This window comes from Tiliqua scincoides, chromosome 3 (assembly GCF_035046505.1).
Source record: "Tiliqua scincoides isolate rTilSci1 chromosome 3, rTilSci1.hap2, whole genome shotgun sequence".
Taxonomy (NCBI): Eukaryota; Metazoa; Chordata; class Lepidosauria; order Squamata; family Scincidae; genus Tiliqua; species Tiliqua scincoides.
The window spans coordinates 993,144-1,018,613 of NC_089823.1; the positions used below are offsets into that span (position 1 = coordinate 993,144).

The window sequence follows — 25,470 nt, forward strand, 5'->3', positions numbered from 1 at the left end:
CTTGATTGTTAGCCTTGGGTGCCCTTCGGGGAGAAAGGCAGAATACAAATCCAATAAATAAATAAATATTGCAATGTAGACTTTCTTCTCCTTGATCAGTGGTTCAAAGATGTTCTGAAAACACATCCACAGGGTAAGACTGCAAGTTGCTGTGTCCTGCATAGCACACAGCAACTTCACACATGATTTACGACACTGTAACCTACTCTGCAAGAGGGCTGCAAGGTGACAGTTCTCCAAACGTGTGTTGGTCAGCCCCAAGAAATGATTCTTTGCTATTTATACAGCCCCATCCCTGAACTCTGCAACAGATGAGACAACGTCCCTCCCCCAAGGGGATCACAATCTAGGAAGAGACACACAGGAGATAACAAAGAATGGGGTGACATAAGAACATAAGAACAGGCCTACTGGATCAGGCCACAGGCCCATCTAGTCCAGCTTCCTGTATCTCACAGCGGCCCACCAAATGCCCCAGGGAGTACCCCAGATAACAAGAGACCTCATCCTGGTGCCCTCCCTTGCATCTGACATAGCCCATTTCTAAAATCAGGAGGTTGCACACACACATCATGGCTTGTAATCCATAATGGATTTTTCCTTCAGAAACTTGTCCAATCCCCTTTTAAAGGCGTCCAGGCCAGACGCCATCACCACATCCTGCTGCAAAGAGTTCCACAGACCAAGCACACGCTGAGTAAAGAAATATTTTCTTTTGTCTGTTCTAACTCTCCCAACACTCAATTTTAGTGGCTGTCCCCTGGTTCTGGTGTTATGTGAGAGTGTAAAGAGCATCTCCCTATCCACTCTGACCATCCCCTGCATAATTTTGTATGTCTCAATCATGTGCCCCCTCAGGCGTCTCTTTTCTAGGCTGAAGAGGCCCAAACACCGTAGCCTTTCTTCATAAGGAAGGTGCCCCAGCCCAGTAATCATCTTAGGGTGCAATCCTAACCCCTTATGTCAGTGCTTTCCAGCACTGGCATAGTGGTGCCAATGGGACATGTGCTGCATCCTGCAGCTGGGTGTCACTCACGGAGGCTTCCTCAAAGTAAGGGAATGTGTGTTCCCTTACCTCAGAGCTGCATTGCCCTTATGTCAGTGCTGTAAAGTGGGTTAGGATTGCACCCTTAGTCGCTCTCTTTTGCACCTTTTCCATTTCCACTATGTCTTTTTTGAGATGCATTCAGCGCAATGGACCCCCCCCTCCCCACTGGGTGTACATAGTGAAAAGGTGCCACTCAACGTGATGTGCTCTTATGAGGACTGAGTGCTTTGGTGGTTGCCTGCTACTGCACATGTGCAAGAATTTGGGCATGCGCAATGACCAGAGGATAGAGCAGAAACCTCACCAGACTGGAGGTCTCTTGGGGGAGCATGTGCACTAAATCAGGAAACTCTGGTCTGCTCCAGTCCTGCCTGGTTCACTGACCACTGTGGGAAGTTCTGCAGGCTCTTTCCACCACTCTTGCTTCTTTTCAAATAGTTTAACAACTGAGACTGGAGGGGGCATTTCAGTCTTTGGTGTGGGGGCCCAGGTTTCAAAGGCCTGATTCTTGAACATAGCCAAGGCAGTGAGGCACGTGGCAGCACCTTTTACAGTCACTCATGAGGGTCACTTTTTGATCACTCCTAAGCCCAGAGAGGCTGGTCTTGACGCTCCTGAAGAATAAACAACTGTACGTGCTCTGAAAGCACAACTGCATGTGCCCCCCGTCCCTCCCCCAGTGCCTTGTCAGGAGGATCAGCTCCATATTGCAAAAGCTTCCCACAGGTGGTACCCTCTGGATAATGAAAGGAGAGGCTGCCTGCCTGCTGGGAGAAGCACAGCGTTCACAGCCAGCTTTCTACTGGGTTCAAAAGGGCTGCCAGGCTCTGCCATCTCTCCAGTTATGCCTGGAGGCCGGAGCTCCCACCATCTCTCTTCCAGTGGACCAGACTGTCAGGGCCACTTCGCGAGGCAGGCGTGGGGGCCATCATCAGCACAGCTTAGGCCAGTGAGGCCCAGTGGCCTCCTCAGGGCAGTTGGATCCAGGCTCCAAGGTGGGTCAGGGCAGCAACTGGACTGGTTCAGGGGAAGGAGAGGGTGGATCTTGGTGGAAGCCACGCACACCAGGCTCTAACCCTTCTTCCTGGCCTGGACCCACCCCTACAGGCCCCTCAGATTTACCCCAGCCAAAGAGCTGGCATATGTCTGAGGGAAACCAGGCAGCCTCCGGAGAGGTAAGTCAACATTTTCTTTGCTTGCCTATCTCGGCGTGCCTGCTCCCTGGCTGCACAGGACTTGCAGGGATGCCCAGGAATAGGACTCCAGTGTGCCTTGCAGAGCTCATGCCCTTCCCCAGGACTGGCACAGCAAATTCATGTGAAACAGGGAGACGGAGGCACATGGACTTAATCGGAATTATTTCCACAGGAAACAGAATTTCATAGCCACAGCATTTTCGTGTCACCCTTTATTGTGCTCTGTTTTGTTTTATTTCAAAAGGATGTTTATTAATGAATGAGTGGAGGCATAGAGACAAAACCTGTTCACGCGTTATTCAAAAATTAAATGAACACACAGGTGGTGGTGCTGGAAGAGGAGAGATGTGTGGCAGCCCCCCCCCCCACATGTTTACCAGCGTGTGCCAGTGCTGGGAGAGGAGCTGCCATCACAGTGCCCTCCCCTCCCACATTTACGTGGCCCTAGAAGCAGAGCTGAAAAGGGCCACAGCCATTCGAATACATTAAGAACTGCCCCACCAGTTCCACAGCAGTCAAGGTCACCTTTCAGATCCTTTCAGATCCAACTTGCCACCAGAGAAGTCTTGCTGCTTTGCGGAGAGAGAGAGAGAGAGAGAGAGAGAGAGAGAGAGAGAGAGAGAGAGAGAGAGAGAGAGAGTCAACACCCAAAGAGCAAACTCACAACAATTTGGGGCGCAATCCTGAGGCTCCCTTGGGCCGGCACAAGGAGGTGCACTGGCCTGCAGAGGCTGACACAAGCCTCCATGCCAGCTTCCACGGCGAGGCTTGCATTGGCCCAGCTGGGCTGACTGGGGTGGGTGGGGAGGAGGCGGGAGGGAGGCATTCCTGGGCAGGCGGTGGGCGACTCCGGGGGCAGGTGTGTGGGTGGGGAGTGGGTGGTGTGGCTGGGATTCAGCACTGCTGGATCCCAACTCTCGTTCCCAGGGAGTTTGGAATGGCTTGAAGCCGCTCTGCTCTCCTTGGACTTGTGCCACCTCAGGAGGTGGCGCAAGTCTGAGGAGACCCATAGGGGCAAGGGTGCCTGCCTTACCTGGAAGTAAGGGGAATCGTTTCCCCTTGCCTCTGGCTGAGCTGCCTTTGGCCCCTATCCTGTGCTGGATATAGCGCAGGGTAGGATTGCGCCCTTTATTGCTTAAGACCTTTGCTATTCAGCTGGGCACAGAGACATGGGTCGTTCTGGACCTCCTTGGTCCTGCATGTTTCAGCTGGTGGGGAGCATTTCTGTGCTGCGAACACCCCACGCTCCAGGCCTCCACCCCTCCGGCTTGGGATTGCTTCTGGCTCCCCTGCCAGAGCTGGCAGCAGCGGGCCGGAGAGTCGAGAGCCAAGGGGCCAGCTGAGTCTCCATTTCCGTTGCAGGAAGCAGAGCATTCCAGATGTGTCTGGGTCCTGACCATGCCTCATGGCACTCCACAATGGCACCACGTCTGACTCGCAGGTGATCTGGCTCACAGGGATTCCTGGCATGGAGGCCAGTCACCCCTGGATTTCTATCCCCTTCTGCGCCATGTACATCATTTCCATCCTGGGAAACGCCGCCATCTTGTTCGCCATCAAGACAGACCGCAGCCTGCACGAGCCCATGTACCTTTTCCTGTCCATGCTGGCCGTCACAGACCTGGGCTTGTCCTTCTCCTCCATGCCCACCATACTGGGCATATTCTGGTTCAATGCCAGAGAAATCAGCCTCCGTGCCTGCTTTGCTCAGCTGTTCTTTATCCACTCGCTGTCCTTCATTGAATCTGCAGTGCTCCTGGCCATGGCCTTTGACCGCATGGTTGCGATCCGCAGTCCCCTGAGATATGCCTCCATTTTGACATTGCCAAGGGTGGGGAAGATGGGACTGGCATTTGTGTTCAGAGGAGTGGCCTTGATCTTCCCATTGCCCTTCCTCCTGAGGAGACACAGGTACTGCCGGGCCAACGTCCTCCTCCACTCCTACTGTCTGCACCAGGAGGTGATGAAGCTGGCCTGCTCGGATATCACTGTCAACAGCGTCTACGGCATGCTGGTCATTGTCTTCACGGTGGGTGTGGACTCGCTCCTGATCCTTCTGTCCTACATCCTGATCCTCAAAACTGTGCTGAGCATTGCCTCCCGGGAGGAGCGCCTCAAAGCCTTGAACACCTGTGTCTCCCACATCTGTGCCGTCCTGCTCTTCTACACCCCCATGATCGGCCTGTCTGTGATCCACAGGTTTGGGAAGGGCTCTCCCCTCCTGGTCCGTGTCTTCATGGGCTACGTTTACCTTCTGGTGCCTCCCCTCATGAACCCCATTGTGTACAGTGTTAAAACCAAGCAGATCCGTGCCAGGATAATTCTGATGTTCTCCAAGTGAAGGCTCAGCCCCTATTCCTCTCCTCCTAGAACCACTCCAGCTTGCCTAACGCTGTCTGGGTGGGATGGAGCCCAAAATCTCTGCAGAGGGGGAGGCAAGATTTGGTGGTGATGGCTATGGGTCTCCTGTGAGAGAGAGTGCCATGGGCTCCTCCTCTCCCTCTGGAGGGGGCAGTTCACTATCCAGAGGGCTGGAAAACCTGGCTGAGGATTTAATGCCCTTCAAAATGGAACACAAAAGTTGGGGGATTGTGTCTGGCCTCCCCCTAGTTGCACCACCCTGGAAACTATGTGGTTCCCCCATCACTTCCTGGCCAGGTGGAGACCCTTTCCCCTCGGGCTGGTCAGGGGTGGGGTCTTCAGGAGCGCCCAAGTGCCCACACCACTTGTTACAGAGTGTTTCATTGGGGTCAGTGCCCACAGGAGGCCTCACATCTGTCTTGGGCATCTGTCTTGGGCATCCCTGGCCCCGCCCTTATCCTACCAGGAGTGTTAGACCCCCTGGACCTCCCGCTTTCCCTTGGTGCACCTCCTTCCTTCCCCTGCCATTGTTGTCCTTCTTCTCGCCCCTCCTCTGCCAACCCCTCTCTCCTCCCTCTTCCGGCTCTTCCTTCTGCCACGGCTACCTGCAGTGCTCTTTTTAGAACATGCCTAACCTGTGCACGTGGGGGAGGGGACAACTGGTGTGCAGTGGCCAGTGGCACAGGGATGCATTTGGGTGGGGAAAGGAAGAGGGAGGCCTGGCAAAAGGCGGTGGCAGGGATTTATTGTAGAGACTGGTCTTCTTTAGCGTTCGTCCCGTGTGGGGGCGGGGTCTGCTATTTTGGATTTATTTTAGAGACTGGTACAAGGGAATAAATAATGGTGCCTCGCGGAACTTGTTCATTCGCTCTCTCGGCTGGTTGGGGGAAACCGCTATTTCGAACCTTTCCCCCCTGACAGAGGTTTGGGTGTGAGCTGTAAGGAAGGGAGAGAGAAGAGGGAGGAGAAAGGCATTTAGAGGACAAAGAGGGCAAGTGGGACGGGGCAGGGAACGTAAGTGGGTTTCCCAGAGGGACTGGAGGCTAAGCAAGTGGGTGCAGAGAGTGAGGGGGAAGAAGGAAGTGTTGGTGGGAAAGGGAAAGGGGAGAGGCTTGCAGTCCTGGATGTGGTGAGCAGCTGTGGCTGGACAGCGACTGGGCAAGGGTGAGCCTGTAGGCAGAACAAGATACTTGTGCCAGGGAACCAGGGACACAAGTATCCCGCCAAACACAAGCTCTAACTGATGTCCCCAGCCTGGGAAGGGAGTTCAACTGGACTGGGAGCCTCTCCTTATGCTTGGAATCCTTGATGGCGGCCCAGGGCTGATCTCTTGGGCTCTATGAAAACGGCTGGAAATGGATTACCTGCCATCACACTCACAGAGAGAGGGGAAAGTGTTGACAAACATGAGGTGGGGACCAGGGAGGGGAGTTGGTGGGTCTTCGACATGGTTGCCCTGATCCATTTCTGCCAGGCTCAAGAACGCTGCACTGCGCAGGCCACTAGGCAAGAGAGCCGAGACCAGGACACCTTCCGGGATCAAGCCAAGTTCCCCAGGCAGACAGAAGGGGGTTCAAACACAAGCCCCCACCTGCAGTCAGACCAAGGCCTTCAGGGAGGGCAGCTGAAGGGCTCTCTGAGACGTGGCCCACAAAGGTGAACTGAGGAGCTTGCACCAGCTCAGGGGCATCCCTTGCTCCCCTGGGGGAACTGAAGGAGGGAAAGGCTGGACAGGAAGGGGGTGGAGTCTTGCCACTCTCGAGTGCCGGCTGGCCAGGTGGTCTTTGGGCGATGGCCAGAATGGGGGTGACTTTGCACAGCACCTGCAGGTTTCCCCAGATGCAGGTCTGCAGGGCAAAGTGGGGTTGAGGAGCTAAACAAGAACAACTGGAGGGTCCAAAGCCAAATAGCTTTTTGCCTCATACAGTCATGTGGGATCCTGGGTGGGGTGAACCAATTCAGGGATCTGCCTTTGCTAGACTCCTACCAGGCCCCTCCTTTGTTTCCACACCCAGTTGAGGGTATGGTGGCCAGTTTTGTAAACCAGCCTCCTTGGTTGGATTCAAATGGTGAGGACAGTTGGAGTCCAGGACCCCCCCCCCGTTTGTTCTGCTAAATTTGTTTTTCCCAAAGGCAAAAGCCCATGCAGGTCTCTTGTTATCAGGTGTGCTCCCTGGGGCATTTGGTGGGCCGCTGTGAGATACAGGAAGCTGGACTAGATGGGCCTATGGCCTGAGCCAGTGGGGCTGATGTTCTTATGACTATGATCACAAGGTAAGACATCTACAGTTCCAGCAGGACATCCACATGTGCAGCTGGTGAAACTTGAATTCTGGAGTGCATTTGGAGCAGGCAAGACTCCCCTGAAGGCAGCCTGATGAAACGCCCAGTTCTAACCAGGGGAAATGCCCAGGCAGCCCACCAGTGCTGAAGCCCCTCTGCCAGTGGGTGCCACACGGATGCCAGGGCAGCAGCAGGAAAGCCATGTGCCACTGTTTAGAGGGCCACCAGCACCACCCCACCAGCAGAGAGGCTGAAAGAGGGCCGAGAGTGGGGACAAGCAGAGGCAGTGGCAGACAGAGCCCAAGGCTCCTTACCAAGCTGGACAGGCCCCTAATGGCTTAGAAGGGCTAGGCAAGGAACAGAGCCGGCACTGCTCAGAGGAGGCCCAAAGGGAGCTCTGCAGCTACGCACTCATTCAATGACACCCCTCCCTCTTCTCAACCAGCCTCCCCACCACAACAGTGCATTGGAGCTGCTGGACAACGTGTCAGCTCCCTGGCACTCTCAGCATGGGATCTGCACAGGACTGGGCTACTAGTGCCAGGGGGCAGTGCACCAAAGATGTGGCCCTCCCAGCCTGTGAAGCTGTGGCCTCCGGGCATCGGTCCTTGAGCCATGCTGCTGGTATGGCAGCATATGTTCTGGCACGCATGGTCTGGCACCCAGCGCCCCATATCCAGGTATCTGCAGGAGACTCTTACACACATTAATATGACGTGAAAAAGAGCCTGCTAACTCCATCCCTCCTCCCTCTTCTGCCCACCTTCAAGGGCTGATCCCCACCAGTCCTTCATGCCCAGCCAACACCCACTCTCCTGTTGATTGATGCCACATTTTCTGCGGCTCAGCCAGGCACCACACAGATGCAGACAGAATTAATCCCATGAATGCCTCTAGTTGACATCTGCAAATATGCTTTTTCTTGCTCTGTACCCATTCCACATACCTGCTGCCTTTCACAAGCGCACTCTTGCTTCTGTGTATCAATACATCTTACCCTTCTGAACCCCCACTGTGGTCTGGTCTCCTTGGCTACCCTCCAAAACTGGGTGGGGGGGTCTATCTGTGGGATAAGTGGAGTCTGGCTGACCCTGCCTCTGGTTTTTAAGGGAGTTCACTACTTAGACTGCTCCAGGAATGCTGATCTGCACCTACCAAGGGTTACCAAGGTAACCCATTCTTAAGTCAGAATGCCAGATGTAGGGGAGGGCACCAGGATGAGGTCTCTTGTTATCTGGTGTGCTCCCTGGGGCATTTGGTGGGCCGCTGTGAGATACAGGAAGCTGGACTAGATGGGCCTGTGGCCTGGACCAGTGGGGCTGTTCTTATGTTCTTAAACTACAATTCCCAGGAGGCTTTGCAGGTCTCTTGTTATCTGGTGTGCTCCCTGGGGCATTTGGTGGGCCGCTGTGAGATACAGGAAGCTGGACTAGACGGGCCTGTGGCCTGATCCAGTGGGGCTCTTCTTATGTTCTTAACTACAATTCCCAGGAGGCCTTGCAGGTCTCTTGTTATCTGGTGCACTCCCTGGGGCATTTGGTGGGCCGCTGTGAGATACAGGAAGATGGACTAGATGGGCCTATGGCCTGATCCAGTGGGGCTGTTCTTATGTTCTTAACTACAATTCCCAGGAGGCCTTGCAGGTCTCTTGTTATCTGGTGTGCTCCCTGGGGCATTTGGTGGGCCGCTGTGAGATACAGGAAGATGGACTAGATGGGCCTATGGCCTGATCCAGTGGGGCTGTTCTTATGTTCTTAACTACAATTCCCAGGAGGCCTTGCAGGTCTCTTGTTATCTGGTGTGCTCCCTGGGGCATTTGGTGGGCCGCTGTGAGATACAGGAAGCTGGACCAGATGGGCCTATGGCCTGATCCAGTGGGGCTGTTCTTATGTTCTTATGTTACGCTGTTTGGCATGAACCAGCAGCCAGTTCCAACCTCAGGCTTGGCAAAGCACCCACAAGGTCCTTGTGCTTGACCTTAAGAGACCTGGGTCTGAGGAGAATGCAGAGTCATCCAGTGGGGTGAGAGGGAGCAACCTGGCCACCGCAGCCGACCCTTCACCTTGAGTGGGGGGGGGGGAGGCTTGGCAGCTCAGTTGGTGGACACGGACCAGGCTATGCAGCCCATGAGGGGAAGCCCAGGCATTCTGCACATGTGGATTTTGGGGAACAGCAGTTCAGACAAAGAATCTCAGTGGAGCACCCCAAAGTTCTCTAGGGGATAGAAATGTCCCCAAATAAGACCCCCTCCCGGAGAGAAAAGAAGGACATTCTTCACAGCTTCTCACCCATCCGCGAGGGAAGGGCTGGTCCCAGAGACCACGTTTGCCCAATGGGCTGAGGGGTCTGACTTTGGGGCACTTGGCCCAGGCAAAGCCCCCTGGATTGGGCTGGACCACGCGCTCCTGGCATGCAGTCACCATCACACACATGGACGTGTCAGGAAACACCACGGGCCGGTCGTCACTTGGAAACCTTCTCTTCCTGCACAAGAATGTCACAGAATCATAGAGCTGGAAGGGGCCTAACAGGTCATCAGGTCCAAGCCCCTGCCTTAGGCAGGAAATCCTCTTAGAGCAGTTCCAAAATGCACTTATAATGTGTAAGGTCTCCAGCAGCCTCAGGAGCACAGGATCATTATTAATTAATATTTTATAATATAATTATTAATTAATATTTTATTTATTATTAATAAATAAAAATACAGGGGCCATATTCGCGAATCCCGTATCCGCGGAGTCACTTATCTGCAGGTCAAATCAGCACCCCCTTGTGCCTGCTCCCCACACATGCCTCCTCTGGAGGTGAGGGGAGCTCTACCAGGCTCTACCGTGGCCTCTGCCAGGCTCAGGCTGAGTCTTACAATTAAAAAAAGTCACTTCCAGTTTTTTCATAGAACTGAAACTATGTTTTTAATGCCTTATTATAAGGCATGAGGAGACCTGGTGAAGCCTCTGGAGAGCTGGAGGGCGTTAACTGGTATCTGCAGTTTCAGGTAACAGCGAGGGGGGCATTCCGGAACAGAACTCCCATGAATGCCGTGGCACACCTGCATTTCTTTCTGGATCTCTTTGTCAGGTAAAGCTAAGTGGGTTGCAATGAATGGCAGGGATGGGCAAATCCAGCCTGGCTTTACTGGAGTCGAGTCATGAGTCTCCGCCCAGCAACACGAGTCAAAAATGAGTCCTAACGGGGCACTTCACAAGTCACCAGGAGAGTTTTTGTGACTCAAAAAGACTCGAGTCACAAGTTTTTTGGATACACCTGTCAGGTGTGGAAAAAACGGGCTATTGCCAAGGCGTGTGTGTGTGTTTTGGAGTTCGCTTTAAACACTCCCCTGATGTCCCTGCCTATCAGTAAAGAAGGCAGGAGGGGGTGGGATGTACTGTGAGAGAGCAGGGAGGGAAGCAGCAAGAGGGAGGAGGGTCATGCCCTGCAGCTGCGAGGCTTACCAGGATGACCCAATCCTTTGTACCTCTACTCAGAAGTCATTGGCAACCTTCAGCCTGGAAAGACTCTGGTATCGCGCTCTGAAAGGTGGTTCTGGCACAGCGTCTAGTGTGGCTGAAAAGGCCAATTCGGGAGTGACAATCCCTTCCGCACCGGGAGCAAGTGCAGTCTGTCCCGGGTCTGTCTCCCTGGCTGTGGGCCTTCCTTCTTTGCCTCTTTGCCTCAGACTGTTGGCAAAGTGTCTCTTCAAACTGGGAAAGGCCATGCTGCACAGCCTGCCTCCAAGCGGGCCGCTCAGAGGCCAGGGTTTCCCACCTGTTGAGGTCCACTCCTAAGGCCTTCAGATCCTACTCAGAAGTAGTCCTACTACAACCAGTCATTCAGTGGGGCTTGCTCCCCTCCAGTAACAATGGAGCTCACAGCAGCCATGTGATTGGAAAGCGTGATCTCCATGGACCTCCCTGCTCCGCCCTTTCCCTTTCTCCCTTCACCAGCCAATTCCAAGGCAAGAGCCGCCTTGGGCTCCTCCACCTGCCCTCCCTCACCCAAAGAAACAAAGCAGACCTCCCGTCCTTCCTCCAAAGATCAGAGGTTCCTCCAGAGATGGGCAAGAGAGTCCACTCCCCCTCCCCCCTCCTGCCTTCCCTGCCTCCTGGCTGGAACGTCCCTGCTGCTCACCTAGTCTGAATGATGGCCCCACACTGCGAAAACAGTCAGCAAGCAAGCCCAGACACAGACGGAATGGAGTCTGCATGCGCGGGACTGAGTGCTGAGTCAGGGCCCTTGACACGAGTGTTTTGCCGAGTCTTCCAAGCACGTGACTCGCGTGTCATGAAAATCACTGATTTTCACAACTCGGACTCAAGTCACCTGACTCAAGTTCCCATCCCTGATAAATGGTCAGTTTAAAAAGTGGGAAGCTCCAAGCCCCACTATTTTGCCAGTGCAGACCTAAGAGACACTGTGTCGGGCCTCCTGGCCCAACATGGAGTTCAAGACAGGGTGGAGCAGAGCTCCCACCCCCTCTTGCCCTGATACATCCCCCACCTCACCCTCCCCTCACCCTCATTCCACCCTCCACTGCCCCTCAGAGCCACACCACTGTAGCCTGCCAGTCACACTTATCCCCAGCAGCAGTGTGCCCTCCTTCTGCCACTGCTGAGTCCGGCAACTGACAGGCACAGGCCCAGCACCGGTGCTCCCTACTCTGAGGGTGCCATAAACATGCTTTATGCCATGCCAAGGGCGCAGCGCCAGTGCTGGGCCGGTTGAGGGTTGGGCCCTCAGACAGCCTGTTTGTAAGGTCCCATAAGGCAGCCCAGAGCATCACTGGGCCTCTGTTACGGCAGCTGTGAAAACAGCTGTGCCTTGTCTGCTGCTGGGAACACCTGCAACAAGCCTCCCTTGGCAATGGCCCCAGCTCCTCCCGCCCGACATCCAGCCCTGCAGTCCCTGAGGCTCCTATAAAGGTGGCTTCACAAATCTGAGCCCCGCCTGCATGGAAGAGCTCTGGTGGCGGCAGCAGCTCCTCTGGTGACTGAGCGCCAGACCTGGAGGCTGCAGAGTGGAGGGTGAGTACAGCCAGACAGGGACGCCTTCCAGGTGCAGCAGAGTCTCACAGGGTGGGTGTTGCCAAGCCAAGATGGGGCTGAGCAGGCGGGTTCGTGCTCTGCATACAGCCCTTGATTGGCAGAGGCACTGCCTGATGGCTGCCAGGCAATGGGTCCTTCTTGCTCAGGACCTTCTGCTCTGTGTGTGTGTGTGTGTGTGTGTGTGTGTGTGTGTGTGTCTTTCCCAGCCTGGGACTCCAGATGCTTCTGGGACTGAGCCTGCTGCAGCCTCCCAGCAACAAGCAGCAAGGCCAGCAATTAGGCACAAGAAATCAGGGCACGTAGCTCTAGCAGCTCTCTGCATGCAGGTCACAGACAAGAGCTGCTCTCACTACGGAAGGCCTGCTGATTTCACAGAGCTCCTGCAGTCCTGGTTACAAGGAGCAGTGTGGACACCCCAGGACCCCCCAAGCCAAGACCCTCCTCCACCTTCTCTTCTCCTGGGAATCTCTCCAAAGGCAGCTGCAGCCATCACCATCCTCCAGAGAGCCTGAGACTTTGCAGCAATTGATTTGTTACTGGCCAGTTCCTGTGTTTGCGTCTGGGGGTTCCAGTTCTCCTTCCAGGCAACCAAGAGGCTTTCCATTCAGGTCCAAGTCCGCTTTCCCTGCAAAAAGTCACTCGGGTTTCGGGTTCAGGGTCAGGTTCGGTTCAGCTCCCAGCTCTCTGCCCTCGTCCTTTCCTAAATCCACTTTTCTAAATTGGCTGGTGCAGCTGCCCCACCCTTTGGTAAGCCTCCTCCATCAATATCCAGTTTCTGTCTTTGCTTCCTTCCAGACTTGCCCAGACACTGGCTACTTTGCACTCCCTCTGAGCTATCCATCTTAGCCCTGGACAGTTACAGGTGCCTTTTGGGGTGCACACCTCTCTTCCCCACAGCCCCGGCATCCCCACAGTCTGTTCAGCTGATCAGCCCATCAGACCAAGAGTTGGATGCTAGTTTGACATTAGTTCAGCAGGGTTTATTCATCCCAAATCCAAGCAGTTCCTGCTAATCACTGCACTGGTGTCAGGGGTCTTGCAGACGGACTGCTTTGCAACCTGTTCCAGTATCTTTCCCAAGGTTGAAGTCAGACTGGTAGTTCCCTGGGTATCCCTTTTTCCCCATCTGAAGACTGGGACAACAGTTGCGCATCTCCAGGCTTGTAGCACCTCATCTATTCTAAGAACATAAGAACAGCCCCGCTGGACCAGGCCATAGGCCCATCTAGTCCAGCTTCCTGCATCTCACAGAAATTCTCCAGAATTTCTAAAAAATGAGTGATGATCCCTTAAAACAGTGTTTCTCGACCCACTGGGTGGGTCACAAGCCAATTTCAGGTGGGTCCCCATTCATTTCAATATTTTACTTTTAATATGTTAGACTTGATGCTACCATGGTTTGCGACTGCTTGTGGGGAAATGTGGCAGATCTGTACTTTGAACAGGCTAGTCTGTATATCAATGATTTTCAACCTTTTTCAGCTCATGACACACTGACAAGGCACCAAAATTGTCAAGGCACACCATCAGATTTTTGACAATTGACAAGGCACACCATGCTGCCAGTGGGGGGCTTACATCCCCCATTGGCCCTACTAATAAATTACCTTCTCCCAAATTCCTATAGCACACCTGCGGACCACTTGTGGCATGGCACTTGTAGCACTGGTTGAAAATGGGCTGCTGTACATGCGTTTAACAATGATAGTCAATGGGGCTTACTCCCGGGTAAGTGTGAATAGGACTGCAGCCTAGGATTGTTAAAAATTTTCCTGCTTGATGATGTCACTTCTGAACATAAGAACATCAGAAGAGCCCCGCTGGATCAGGCCAAAGGCCCATCTAGTCCAGTTTCCTGTATTGCACAGTGGCCCACCAAATGCTTCAGGGAGCACACAAGACAGCAGACACAACCTGCATCCTGGTGTCTTCCCCTGCATCTGGCAATCAGAGGCAGCCTGCCTCTAAAACCAAGAGTTTGCACATACCTACTATGACTTGTAACCCGTAATGAACTTCTCCTCCAGAAATTTGTCCAATCCCCTCTTAAAGCCATCTAGGTAAGATGCCATCACTACTTCCTGTGGCAAGGAGTTCCACAAACTAATTACATGCCGGGTAAACTCTCCCAAAACTCAACTTTCATGGATGTCCCCTGGGTCTGGTGTTGTGTGAGAGGGAAAAGAGCATCTCCCTATCCACTTTATCCATCCCCTGCATAATTTTGTCTGTCTCATGACATCACTTCCAGGGTCATGCCATCACTTCCAGTGGGTCCCGACAGATTGTCATTCTAAAAAGTGGGTCCCGGTGCTAAAAGGTTTGAGAACCGCTGCCTTAAAAGATTGTTCTGCCTCTAGCAGCCCAGACTCGTGTTTCTTTTTTCTTGAGGGGTTTTGATTTGAAGGCCCTAAAGTGAATGGACACCTGCTTGCAAGATGCCCGCAGCCCTTCTGGAAAACGCCACCTTCAGCCCCAGCACCTTCCTCCTGTCGGGCTTCCCGGGGCTGGAGCGGGCCCACCGCTGGATTGCCCTCCCCTTCTGCTTTGTCTATGTGACTGTGCTCCTGGGGAACTGCACCGTCCTCCACGTCATCAGGACAGACGCCAGCCTGCACGTGCCCATGTACTACTTCCTCGCCATGCTGGCCTTCACTGACCTGGGCTTGAGCCTCACCACCCTGCCCACTGTGCTGGGCATATTCTGGTTTGACTCTCGAGAGATCCCCTTCGGCGCCTGCTTTGCCCAGCTCTTCTTCATCCACTCGCTCTCTCTTGTTGAGTCCTCTGTGCTCCTGTCCATGGCCCTCGACCGCCTTTTGGCCATCTGTGACCCCCTGAGATATGGCTGCATCCTGACCACTCGCAGGATTGTTCAGATGGGGCTGGCCTTTGCGCTTCGGAGCTTTGCTCTGATCTTCCCGCTGCCCTTGCTCCTCCGCCGTTTCCGTTACTGCAGGACCAACGTCCTCTCGCACGCCTACTGCCTGCACCTGGAGATCATGAAGCTGGCCTGCTCAGACATCATCGTCAACCACATTTACGGGCTGACAGTCGTGGCCTTCACGGTGGGGCTGGACTCCCTCCTGATCCTCCTCTCTTATGTCTTCATCCTGAGGACAGTGCTGCGCATCGCTTCCAAGGAGGAGCGCCTCAAGGCCTTCCACACCTGCGTCTCACACATCTGGGCTGTCCTCTTGTTCTATGTGCCCATGATTGGCCTGTCCCTGATCCACCGCTTTGGGGAACAGGTTCCTCACGTGGTCCACCTTCTCATGTCCTACGTCTACCTGCTGGCCCCACCTCTGATGAACCCTCTTGTGTACAGTATCAAGACCAAGCAGATCCGCCAGCGCATCCTCAAGAAACTCTGCTCTGTCACGACCCCCCAGCCATAAGGAGAAGCAGGAGCAGCTTTTACCCTTCCAGAAGTGCAGTCTGAATATCTGTCATGTCACGTTGCATAAATTGCTGCGTGTGGTTTATTCTTTTCCTGGAGAGGTGCAGAGCTCCGACGCTCAACCACAGGTCTTTGCTGCACGTCCCCAGACGCCCCTTCAGGACTCGGCAGTTGTGCTTCCTTTAAACTTAGCGTAATGCAGCTGCAGCCCAACCCTATTGAAACTGCCACCAATGCAGCCGTGCCAACGGAGAGCACTGTGTCTTATGGTGGGGGAACAGTCAGGGAGGCCTCCGGGGGCAAGGGAACTTTAGATCCCTTACCCTGGGAAAGCCTCTGCTTCCCCACTGGGTCTCCTCCTCTCTTCTTTTGTTGGCACAGAATTGAGGCAAATAAGGGATGGGAAAGAGAAGAGGGAGAGCATAGGATCCTGGAGCAAGCAAGTGCCACCAGCAACGCTCCCTCCCATCCTGACACGCCCCCGCTCCTTCCCATTCCTCCTACCGCCTGACACCACAGCCAACTCACTGCAACCAGTGGACAGTGGTTTTTCTGCTGGCCCGTATGCACAGCCACCAGCCACTGTGCTTGTGGCCTCACTGCACTCACTCCCAGCAGCATTCCCTCTCTGGCAGAACTGGTGGGAACTTCCTGCCGGTTCCACTGGGGGAACGAGAGGATTGGACTGGGCCACTAAAGTCTTAAACAAACAAGATCTGCACAATTGAGTGACTCTTGTACATCTTCTGCAGGTGGTCCATATCCAGACTGATGAGCATCCGTTTTCCAAAGCTCAAGAAATAAAAACTATCTTCATAAAGAGACGATCTCTGCTCATTCTGAGATAAGAAATGACTTTCTCCATCACTCAAAACCCCAAGTCCTGACTAGACCATCCTTTGCCTCTGGGACAACTGGCTCTCCCCAAGCCCTGCGGTACTTGGTCCGGTGGCTGTCGGGATGCTGCAGATCAAATGCTGTTTTCAGAATGGAATAATTGTGTGAACCGCACCTCCTGATCAGACCTCCAGGACACATGGAGCTGTGAGTCCCATCGCCAGAGCTGTGACCCACAGGATTCCCTTCCAATCGTCGCCTTTTATTATTATTATTATTATTATTATTATTATTATTATTATTATTATTATTATTATTATTATTATTAACAGTATTTATGTACCACTTTTCAACAAAAAGTTCCCAAAGCGGTTTACAGAAAAGAATCAAATAACTTATGGCTCCCAGACCCCAAAGGGCTCACAATCCAAAAGATGCAACACCAGCAGACAGCCACTAGAAAAGACACTGCTGGGGCGAGGAGGGCCAGTTACTCTCCCCCTGCTAAATAAAAGAGGAGCACCCACTTGGAAAGTGCCTCTTACCAGTTAGCAGGATGCCTAGTCTGGGGCATCCACACCACATATGCACTTTGGGATTGTGTCCCACCACCTTTGCTGCATCGGCCTGCTGTCCTCAGGAGTGTGCAGGGAGTCAGGTGCAGCTGCTGTAGATACATCCTTGAAATGTGCCTCTTTCAGGCTGTGCCCTGCAGGGAACTTCCAGCCATGCTGCTCAACACACAACCAAGCTGGTTCTGCCACTGACACTCCACGTCTTCTTTTTCCATTGCTCGAGTGATGCAACTTTTGAAGCTTCAATTTCCAGGAATATTTTATTTTACTGCCAATCACGGGGGGCGGGGTGCGTGCAGCTTGCTCTGACCCCTTCCAAGAAGAAAGTCATCGAGCTGAGGGATAAAAAGCAGCATCCAAATCAGCCCTTAGTGAACTCGGGGCAAAGGTGTGAGTCAGACCCAGTGCTCTGCACCAGTTCTGGACCCCACACAGGGGAGAGTGCTGCTTGCCACGGAACAGCCATGACCAACCCCCTCCCTTCCCCACATACATGTGCTGAAAAAGGAAGGAGGACTTGTAGTCAGGCCAAACCAGGGGCAGGGGAAGCAGGAACAGGAATGCTCGGCCATGGAGCTCATTTCCAAACCCAGGCCTGGAACATCCCGTGGCATCTCTGTGCGTGTGCCATGGCGCCCTAAGCCATCCCAATGCACACTGGGAACCCTTGCTGGAAGAGCAATGACTACATTGGAGGCTTGGTGATGACGTCATCACTGAACTTCCAGGTGGCCGAGCTGTGCGCAGTTATACAGCCACACACCTTGGAGGTCAGTGCTGGGCAGGGGCGAGGCCATTGGCTGCCTCAGGCAGTCTGCAAAGCTGGCCGATGCGCCCCCAGGCCTCACCAGGGCACTGGTCTTCTTCCCAAAATAACATACCTGGCAGTGTCGACATTTCAAAACACTTTGAAAGCAGACATGGATGGAAACCTAAGAATGCTCCCTGACAGAAATGGGAAGGTGTCTGGAAGAGAGAGGTGGTTTTGTACAAAATAAGTAACTTATCCATGGAAATTTTTTTAAGATACTTAAATGACTGAAGGAAAAAAATCTTCATAGCCTCTCGTAGAGCAAATCTTAACTCTTTCATGCCTAAAAACATTCATGTTGTTATATGAATAACAGTCATATGAAGATAACATCCGAAGGTCGCCAGCTCGAGGCCACCGGCACCGTGAACGGCGAGACCTTGAAGCAGCTGACAAGCCGAGCCGAGTTATGCCAAGTTATTCCACCTGCTCTTTGGCCGCTGTCAGCCTGTGTGGGAGGAAAATGGAGGCCAGAATGTGATACCAGATCATTAAAGACCCATCTGAAATGTTGTGCAGTTCTTGAAAGATAGAACCTTTCTTCAATTGTAGAAATCCCTACAGGGATTTAGAACAGCCTGCCTATGTAAACCGCCTTGAATTAAAGTCTGAGGAGAAATCTGACGACCAAGAAAGGCGGTATATAAATACCTGTATTATTATTATTATTATTATTATTATTATTATTATTATTATATGGAAGGTTATATTTCAATGCAGATGTTTTTGAAAATGGAAACGTATTTCTAACTTTCTAGAACTGATCCTCACAGAAGCCTTTTGTTTTGTGTCTGGCAGGCTCTTAAGCCTGCTGCAGCTCCATCCTATCCACCAGCAATGCTGGTCTTCGGCGCACTACTAGGGTGACAGTCGTCATGCAAATGCCATAGAGTACTTTGTGGTGGCCAGACAGAGGGAAGCACCAGCATGGAGGCAGGCACGGGGCCTCCATACCAGCTGGAGGAGCCCTCGGGAATCAACAGTGGTGAGTATGCCATCAAGCAGTGTGGGGCAGGGGAGGGCAGGCGGAAGATGATTAGGAGGTGAAACTGGGCGAGGGGCAGGGAGGAGGCTGGCCCAGGCCTGGAAGAGGGGCAGGGGTTGTGAAGGAGGCCTCCTCTGGATCTTAACCCTCCTCCTGAGCCAGAAAGCTCTACACAGGGCTATTTGGTTCTGTGCCAGCAATTGAGTTGGCCCAGCTCCAAGTAGCCCCATTGGGCAGCTGCGGCTCAACGTGAGAACAAATGTTCCCTTACTTCGAGGAGACCTCTGGCTGTCTCCTCACCCATGCAGGATACAGCAGTGCCCATTTTGGCACCACTACCATAGCATGGATAGTCCCATTAGGCTTGGACTGGTGGTTTCATTACAGTCCAATTATCCTGTTCCCGCACCATTCTTCTTTGGAAGAAATGCCAGCTCCTGGTTTATTTTTTGGCATATTTGGAGTATCCTTTGTTGATCTGTTGGGTTTTCACACTGTACACAATGAGATTAAGAACCGGTGGGATGGCAGTACAGATGTTGGCCATGAGCATGTGCGCAATGGGAGGGAGGTGTTTTCCAGAACAGTGCACCACAGTGACACCAATCTTTGAACACAGAAAATCAGGACGGTGCAGAGGTGGGAGAAACAGTTGTCCAGGGCTTTGAGGCGTTCTTTGTGGGAGGCGATGCCCAAAACCGTTTTCAGGATCAGGATGTAGGACACAAGAATGACCACAGCATCCAGCCCTAACGTGCACATGACTGTCATAAAACAGTGCAACATACTGACTTTGGTGTCTGCACAAGCCGATGTCTTGATGTCTGCATGTGGGATTTGCAGAAGGGAAGCAATTACGGAGGAAGGGAATTGAGAGGCTGGCAGCAGCACCTCTGCTGGGAATTAAAGTGCCTCCTCCCGCAGGGCTCCAGTGGCATCACGGCAGCCTCGCTCCCTGTGGAAAACACCTGCTTTACCCATAATTCCAAGGCAGTGAAAAGCAGAGGCAGAAGAATCACCCTTCACAGGTGCGGAAAACAACCCACCCTTGTAATCCGCACTGCCAAGTCAGGCACGTGTGAGTGGCTCCCTGAGCCCCGGAGCGAACCCCTCATTTTCAGGCTGATGTTGGCTCTGGAAGGGCAGGAGCATCCACAACCCCAGCGCTCTGAGTGTGTGTTTCTAGGCAAAGGTGCTGTACGGGGAGGAAGAGCAACTGTGTGCAGGAGATGGGAGGAAGTGAGGCAGGAATGATGCTTGTCTGCTGCTTGGGCAATGCCAAAGGATTTCACTGCAGTCTGCTACCCCCTTTTCATTTCTTGTGAGCTGGCTGCTGCCCTGGGCATTCAGACACGAAACTCATAGGCAAATCAAGCAGAGAGTCTTCCTGTGTACCCCAAAGGGAGCGACTCAAGAGCACATATTGGTGGCCCAAGGCAAGAAGTCAGGCTTCGAAAAGCACTTCGAAAAGTCGTTTCTGACTGCAAAAAGCACTCCACATGTCTGATCTGGGGATTCTTACAACAACCCACTAGGTAAGTGGCCCTTATCGTCCCAATGTTTCAGGTGGGGAGACCAAACGGCTTGCCTAAGGCCACCCAACTGGAATCCATGGTGGAGGCAAGATTTAGACCGTGGTGGTCCTGACTCAGTGCAGTCCTTTAGACTCTCTGCTACAAAACCAGGATGACCTCCAGGGCATGTCCACCAATGTTGAGGCACAGGAAGTGACATTTCAGATCTCAAATATGTGAGCGCATGAAACCCGGTCTGTTGCCTGGAATGACGGGGAAAGCTGTAGGCTTTGATCCAGAGCTCCCTCAGCCCCGCACCCCACTACAGCCCCTGCAGACCCAGTCCTGGGCACTGGGACCCTCTGAAGCAAAATGGGTCAGGGAACGTGGTGGGAGGGGATTAGCATCAAGCGAGGAGAGGAGCCTCGAACCGCTTTTGCTTTCTGCTCCAGGACTGACTTGTTTCTTGAGGGCTGGGTTGGTTTCTTGGGTGGTTTTGTTTTGTTCTGGGAATTGACTGCTTGTCCAACTGTTAGGATGTTGTCTTGATGTTTCATATTGTGGAGCTTTCCATCTGTGAAAGGAGGTGTGTGAAATGAAATAGATTGCAGGTTTGGGGGGGAACGTTGGGGGCCAATCCTCTTGTGTTTCTTTGGAGCCAGCCTGTCACGTCGGCCCCTCTTGAAGAATGGAAGCTGTTGCACAGCCACACACCCTGTCTCAAGACCAGTGCTCAGCTGCGAGGAGCCACGGCAGTCCCCTGTGCCAAGAGCACTGGGGTGAGAAGCACAAGTTGCTGACCTGATCGCTTCAGTGTTGGGCAGCCGCCATGCAGTGCCCCTCAGGCACACGCTCACAGCCTCAAGGCTGTGTCACCCCCAAGTCCTTGCCAAGATCAATTCCTAAGACTCCCAAGATGCAGCCGGGAGCAGCCGGCGATGCAGTGGTCTTGGACGGCCGTGCTGGAAAGGGGTTGGGGTCAGGAAGGCAGTTGCCCTGCTGGAGGGGCCTCACCTGTGTCCTGCATGAAGCTGCTTTTGGGAGGGGGGATCTGTCCCAGGAACAGGTCACGTGAATGTCATCTCTGCAACCTTTCTCCTATGGCTGTTATGTGCATTTTATGAATGAGGAACTGGTTTTTAACTTTTTTTTTAAAGAGTTTTTAGTTTGGTTTTAGTTTTTAGTTTTAGCTTTTAAGGTTGAGTTTTCATTGTTATTTTTAGCTTTCAGTTTTTAACTTAGTTTCAGTGTGGTGATAGTGAGCTCCCCCCCTTCAGGGCTGGTTTAGGCTCATTAGGTAAAAAAGCTAGTCCACGGCACCCAGCCCAAAAAACTGCTTGTGGTTTAATATGGCTTCCAGCCGTGAAAGCCTGAGCATGTTTGGGGCAGAGAGGTTGTGACCTGGGCAAGAATTTGCAGCAAGAACAGCACCGCCACTTGGAGTCACACGAAGGGCTGGTTGTTCAGTGCACCTCATGTGCATCATGGATAGACACCATGTGGCACAAGGCTCCATTGTTATCACCCTTGTACTGCAGTTGGGGACACCCAATCAGTGTGGGGCTAAGCAGTGGTTTTCAATCTCTCAGGGAGAGTTTGAACCGCAGTAAGTTCTTGCTGGGGCCGGGAGGAGGCAGTGAAAGTGCAGTGATCGCACTCCGCCCCCCCCCAAACTGGAAGTGGAGCGTGATCATTGCACTTTCACTTTTCAATATCTGGAAAGCCCTGCAGATGCTCCCCACACCTGGAGTCTCCCCTGGAGGCTGCTGCAGGGACTGGTAAGTAAATTCCACACCACCGACTTTCACCCCTGTAGAGGAAAGCGTCTCAAAACGTATCACAGCTCAGGGTGGAGATGCTGAATTCTTTATCCAATCAGGAGCGAGGTCAGCTCCTGGTTTCAGCACATGAGGCCTGGCTGGTCCTGGCAGCCAACAGTACAAAGTTCCCTGAACCCGATTCCCAGGTGAGTAAGTGGTGCCAGCCCAGCCCCCTGCTGCACTGGCCTCCCCGCAATGACTTCGTGCAGTGGCTCTTTCTGCACCAGGTGGAATTGCAGAGCAGCTGCTGGGGCACACAGGAGCCGCTGGCTCCAGCAGAGCTGGAGAGTGAACAGCACTGCCTCCAGCCCAGCCAGGCCCACAGCAGCAGCAGCAGAGGCCGGGAGACCAAACTCAGGCCATCCCCACCAGGACTGGCTGGCTCTGGCAGTGCAGCGCCCCCCAGGAGGGAGCCGGGATGTCTCCGGGCAGGGGGTGCATCCTGCAAGTGAGCCAGCTGCCCAGTGGCTCACCGGGTGTCTGTGGGTGCAGGTAGGCTCCATTTGCCAGCACTCCCGGCAGGCAGCCTTTGACCTCAACATGACTCAGATGATCAGCTTTGCAAGTTGGTGCCCAGTGTTTAATTGGAACTGGAAATGGACCAGGGACACGTCGACAGCTTCACAACCATCCAGAGGGCTGCTTTGAACCCAAGAGGAGACCGTACCCTCAGCGTCTCACGTAACCATAGGCCCAATCCTATCCAATTTTCCAGCACTGATGCAACCGTGACTATGGGGTGTGTGCTACATTATGTGCTGGAGGAACAGTTGTGGAGGCCTCTACAAAGTCAGGGAACATTTGCAACCTTGGGGCTGCATTGAGGCTGCATCCATGCTGGAAAGCTGGATAGGACTGGACCCTCAACCACCTGAACTCAGTTTCCTTCTCACAATTGGCCATAATAAACCTGAATTCAGGTTTATTTTTGAAGCCGCTTTGGGGGCCCATCTGGGGGAAAAGTGGGGCACAAACTGAATAAATAAATAAATTGGCCAGGCCACATGTAATAATGGCAGTTTGCTTGCATTTTAAATTAAAAGGATTTACCAGGCTGTAAAATGGGAGAGTGAATACACAGCTCTAGCCTTAATATACAAACCTGCCATGTCTGTCTAGTCTCTCTTTTGCTGCTGTTGTTGGCATCCTTCAGTCTCAGAAGACTGTGGTGTTGCGCTCTGAATGATGGTTCTGGCACAGCGTCTAGTGTGGCTGAAAAGGCCAATTCGGGAGTGACAATCCCTTCCACACCGGGAGCAGGTGCAGTCTGTCCCTGGTCTGTCTCCCTGGCTATGGGCCTTCCTTCTTTGCCTCTTAGCCTCAGACTGTTGGCCAAGTGTCTCTTCAAACTGGGAAAGGCCATGCTGCACAGCCTGCCTCCAAGCGGGCCGCTCAGAGGCCAGGGTTTCCCACCTGTTGAAGTCCACTCCTAAGGCCTTCAGATCCCTCTTGCAGATGTCCTTGAATTGCAGCTGTGGTCTACCTGTAGGGCACTTTCCTTGCACGAGTTCTCCATAGAGGAGATCCTTTGGGATCCGGCCATCATCCATTCTCATGACATGACCAGGCCAGTGCAGGCATCTCTGTTTCAGTAGTGTGTACATGCTAGGGATTCCAGCTTGTTCCAGGACTGTGTTGTTTGGGACTTTGCCGTGCCAGGTGATGCCGAGGATGCATTGGAGACAGCACATGTGGAAAGTGTTCAGCTTCCTCTCCTGTTGTGTGTGAAGAATCCAGGACTCACTGCAGTACAGAAGTGTGCTCAAGACACAAGTCTTATAGACCTGGATCTTGTTCTGCCAGCTTCTTGTTGGACCAGACACTCTTTGTGAGTCTGGAAAACGTGCTGATGTGTTTGTCTAGCTCAGTATCGAGAGAGTGACAGAGATAGTTCATGTGCAGAGATTGCAATGCAGGGAGGTGAATCCACATCTTGACCCATGACCTGTGTTTTCTTCAGGCTGATTGTCAGTCCAAAGTCATGGCAGGCCTTGTAAAACGGTTCATGAGCTGCTGAAGGTCTTTAACTGAGTGGGTGGTGACAGCTGCATCGTCGGCAAAGAGGAAATCACGCAGGTGACTCTCTTAGCAGGTGACCCTCTTTTGCAGGTGTATCTGAATCCCTAATATAGTTTTTCAGATGAGACGTTTTAATCCCTGTTCCAGTGATGGATGGGTAATGAGGAATGTTTTAGAATCTGTTGTATTTAGAATCACCGGTATTCTCTCTTCCTTTCTGTTCATGAGGTCCTTGTGGGACGATGTCAGCCAGCATCAACGACAGCTCTGTGGAGAACCACCAAACCTTTGTCCTAACTGGCATTCCAGGAACACAAGAGTATGACTCATGGCTGGCCTTCCCGCTGTGCATGCTCTACGGCCTGACTCTCCTTGGAAACATCACTATCCTCTCTGTCATCAAGGCAGAAGACAGCCTCCATCAGCCCATGTACATCTTCCTTTCCATCCTTGCCTGCTCTGATCTGGGTCTCTCCATGTCCACCATGCCGACAATACTGGGCATTTATTGGTTTGACTCCAGGGAAATCTCCTTCAATGCCTGCATCACCCAGATGTTCTTCATCCATTTGTTTCAGTGGGTGGAGTCTGGCATCCTTGTGGCGATGGCCTTTGACCGCTTCATTGCCATATGCGACCCTCTGAGATACACGGCACTTCTCTCAAATTCAGTTATTGGACAAATAGGAATAGCTGTGCTATTCAGAGGTTTCTGTCTCATCTTCCCTGTCCCCTTCCTGATTAAGCGACTGCCCTTCTGCCGATCCAATGTGCTCTCCCATTCCTACTGCCTTCATCAAGACGCAATGAAGTTAGCATGTGCAGACATCAAAGTCAACGTATTGTATGGTTTGATTATAGTCTTTTGCACATTGGGTTTGGATGTTGTGATGATTCTTGTGTCCTACATCCTGATCCTGAAAACAGTTGTGGGCATCGCCTCCCACAGAGAGCGTCTCAAGGCCCTGGACACCTGCGTCTCCCACATCTGTGCCATCTTGATCTTCTATATTCCAATGATTGGTGTCACTGTGGTCCATCGCTTTGGAAGACACCTCTCTCCCATTGTGCATATGCTCATGGCCAACATCTACATTGCTGTCCCACCGGTTCTTAATCCCATTGTGTACAGTGTGAAAACGCAGCAGATCTGGCGCAGGATACGCAAAATGTTCCAGCAAAAGAAACACTGATATTCTTCCAAAGGAGAACTATGTAGTGAAGATCACACACTGCGGTGTCCATGTTTCATGACTGGCATCCATGTTAAAACTGTGGAAGGTTGTTGGGTTATGTGCGTGGTCTAAATAATATACCAGGAAATTAAATGGACTCTGTTTCAGGCCAGCCCACAGCCTGAACAGTTCTTTTAGAGATTGGAGGAAAGGAGGACACCAAGCTAAGTGCAGGAATCGTTTTATTAAAGTGCACAAAATAAAATAGACAGACTTACGTATTTTGTGGAATGGTGCATGGGTATGGAGAAGGTCGAGGGTCGCAAGAATATTGGGCTAGAATAGGGAGGTTATATCGAGGGTGTGGGGTGCTAATTGACCCGGACATATCAATCATCCGCCAA

The 25,470-nt window shown here is 52.7% G+C and overlaps 3 protein-coding genes across 3 annotated transcripts; all 3 read left to right on the forward strand.

The window, feature by feature from the left end:
- The first annotated feature begins 3,649 nt into the window (after positions 1–3,649).
- Positions 3,650–4,585, forward strand: LOC136644257 (olfactory receptor 51G2-like). Its single transcript, XM_066619934.1, has one exon. The coding sequence runs from the start codon at positions 3,650–3,652 to the stop codon at positions 4,583–4,585; it is 936 nt and encodes a 311-aa protein (XP_066476031.1).
- Positions 4,586–14,368: 9,783 nt separating this feature from the next.
- Positions 14,369–15,328, forward strand: LOC136643914 (olfactory receptor 51G1-like). The gene has a single exon (XM_066619339.1). The coding sequence runs from the start codon at positions 14,369–14,371 to the stop codon at positions 15,326–15,328; it is 960 nt and encodes a 319-aa protein (XP_066475436.1).
- Positions 15,329–24,133: 8,805 nt separating this feature from the next.
- On the forward strand, positions 24,134–25,084 carry LOC136643623 (olfactory receptor 51H1-like). Its single transcript, XM_066618789.1, has one exon. It carries the CDS (start codon positions 24,134–24,136, stop codon positions 25,082–25,084), a length of 951 nt encoding a protein of 316 aa, XP_066474886.1.
- The last annotated feature ends 386 nt before the right edge of the window (positions 25,085–25,470 follow it).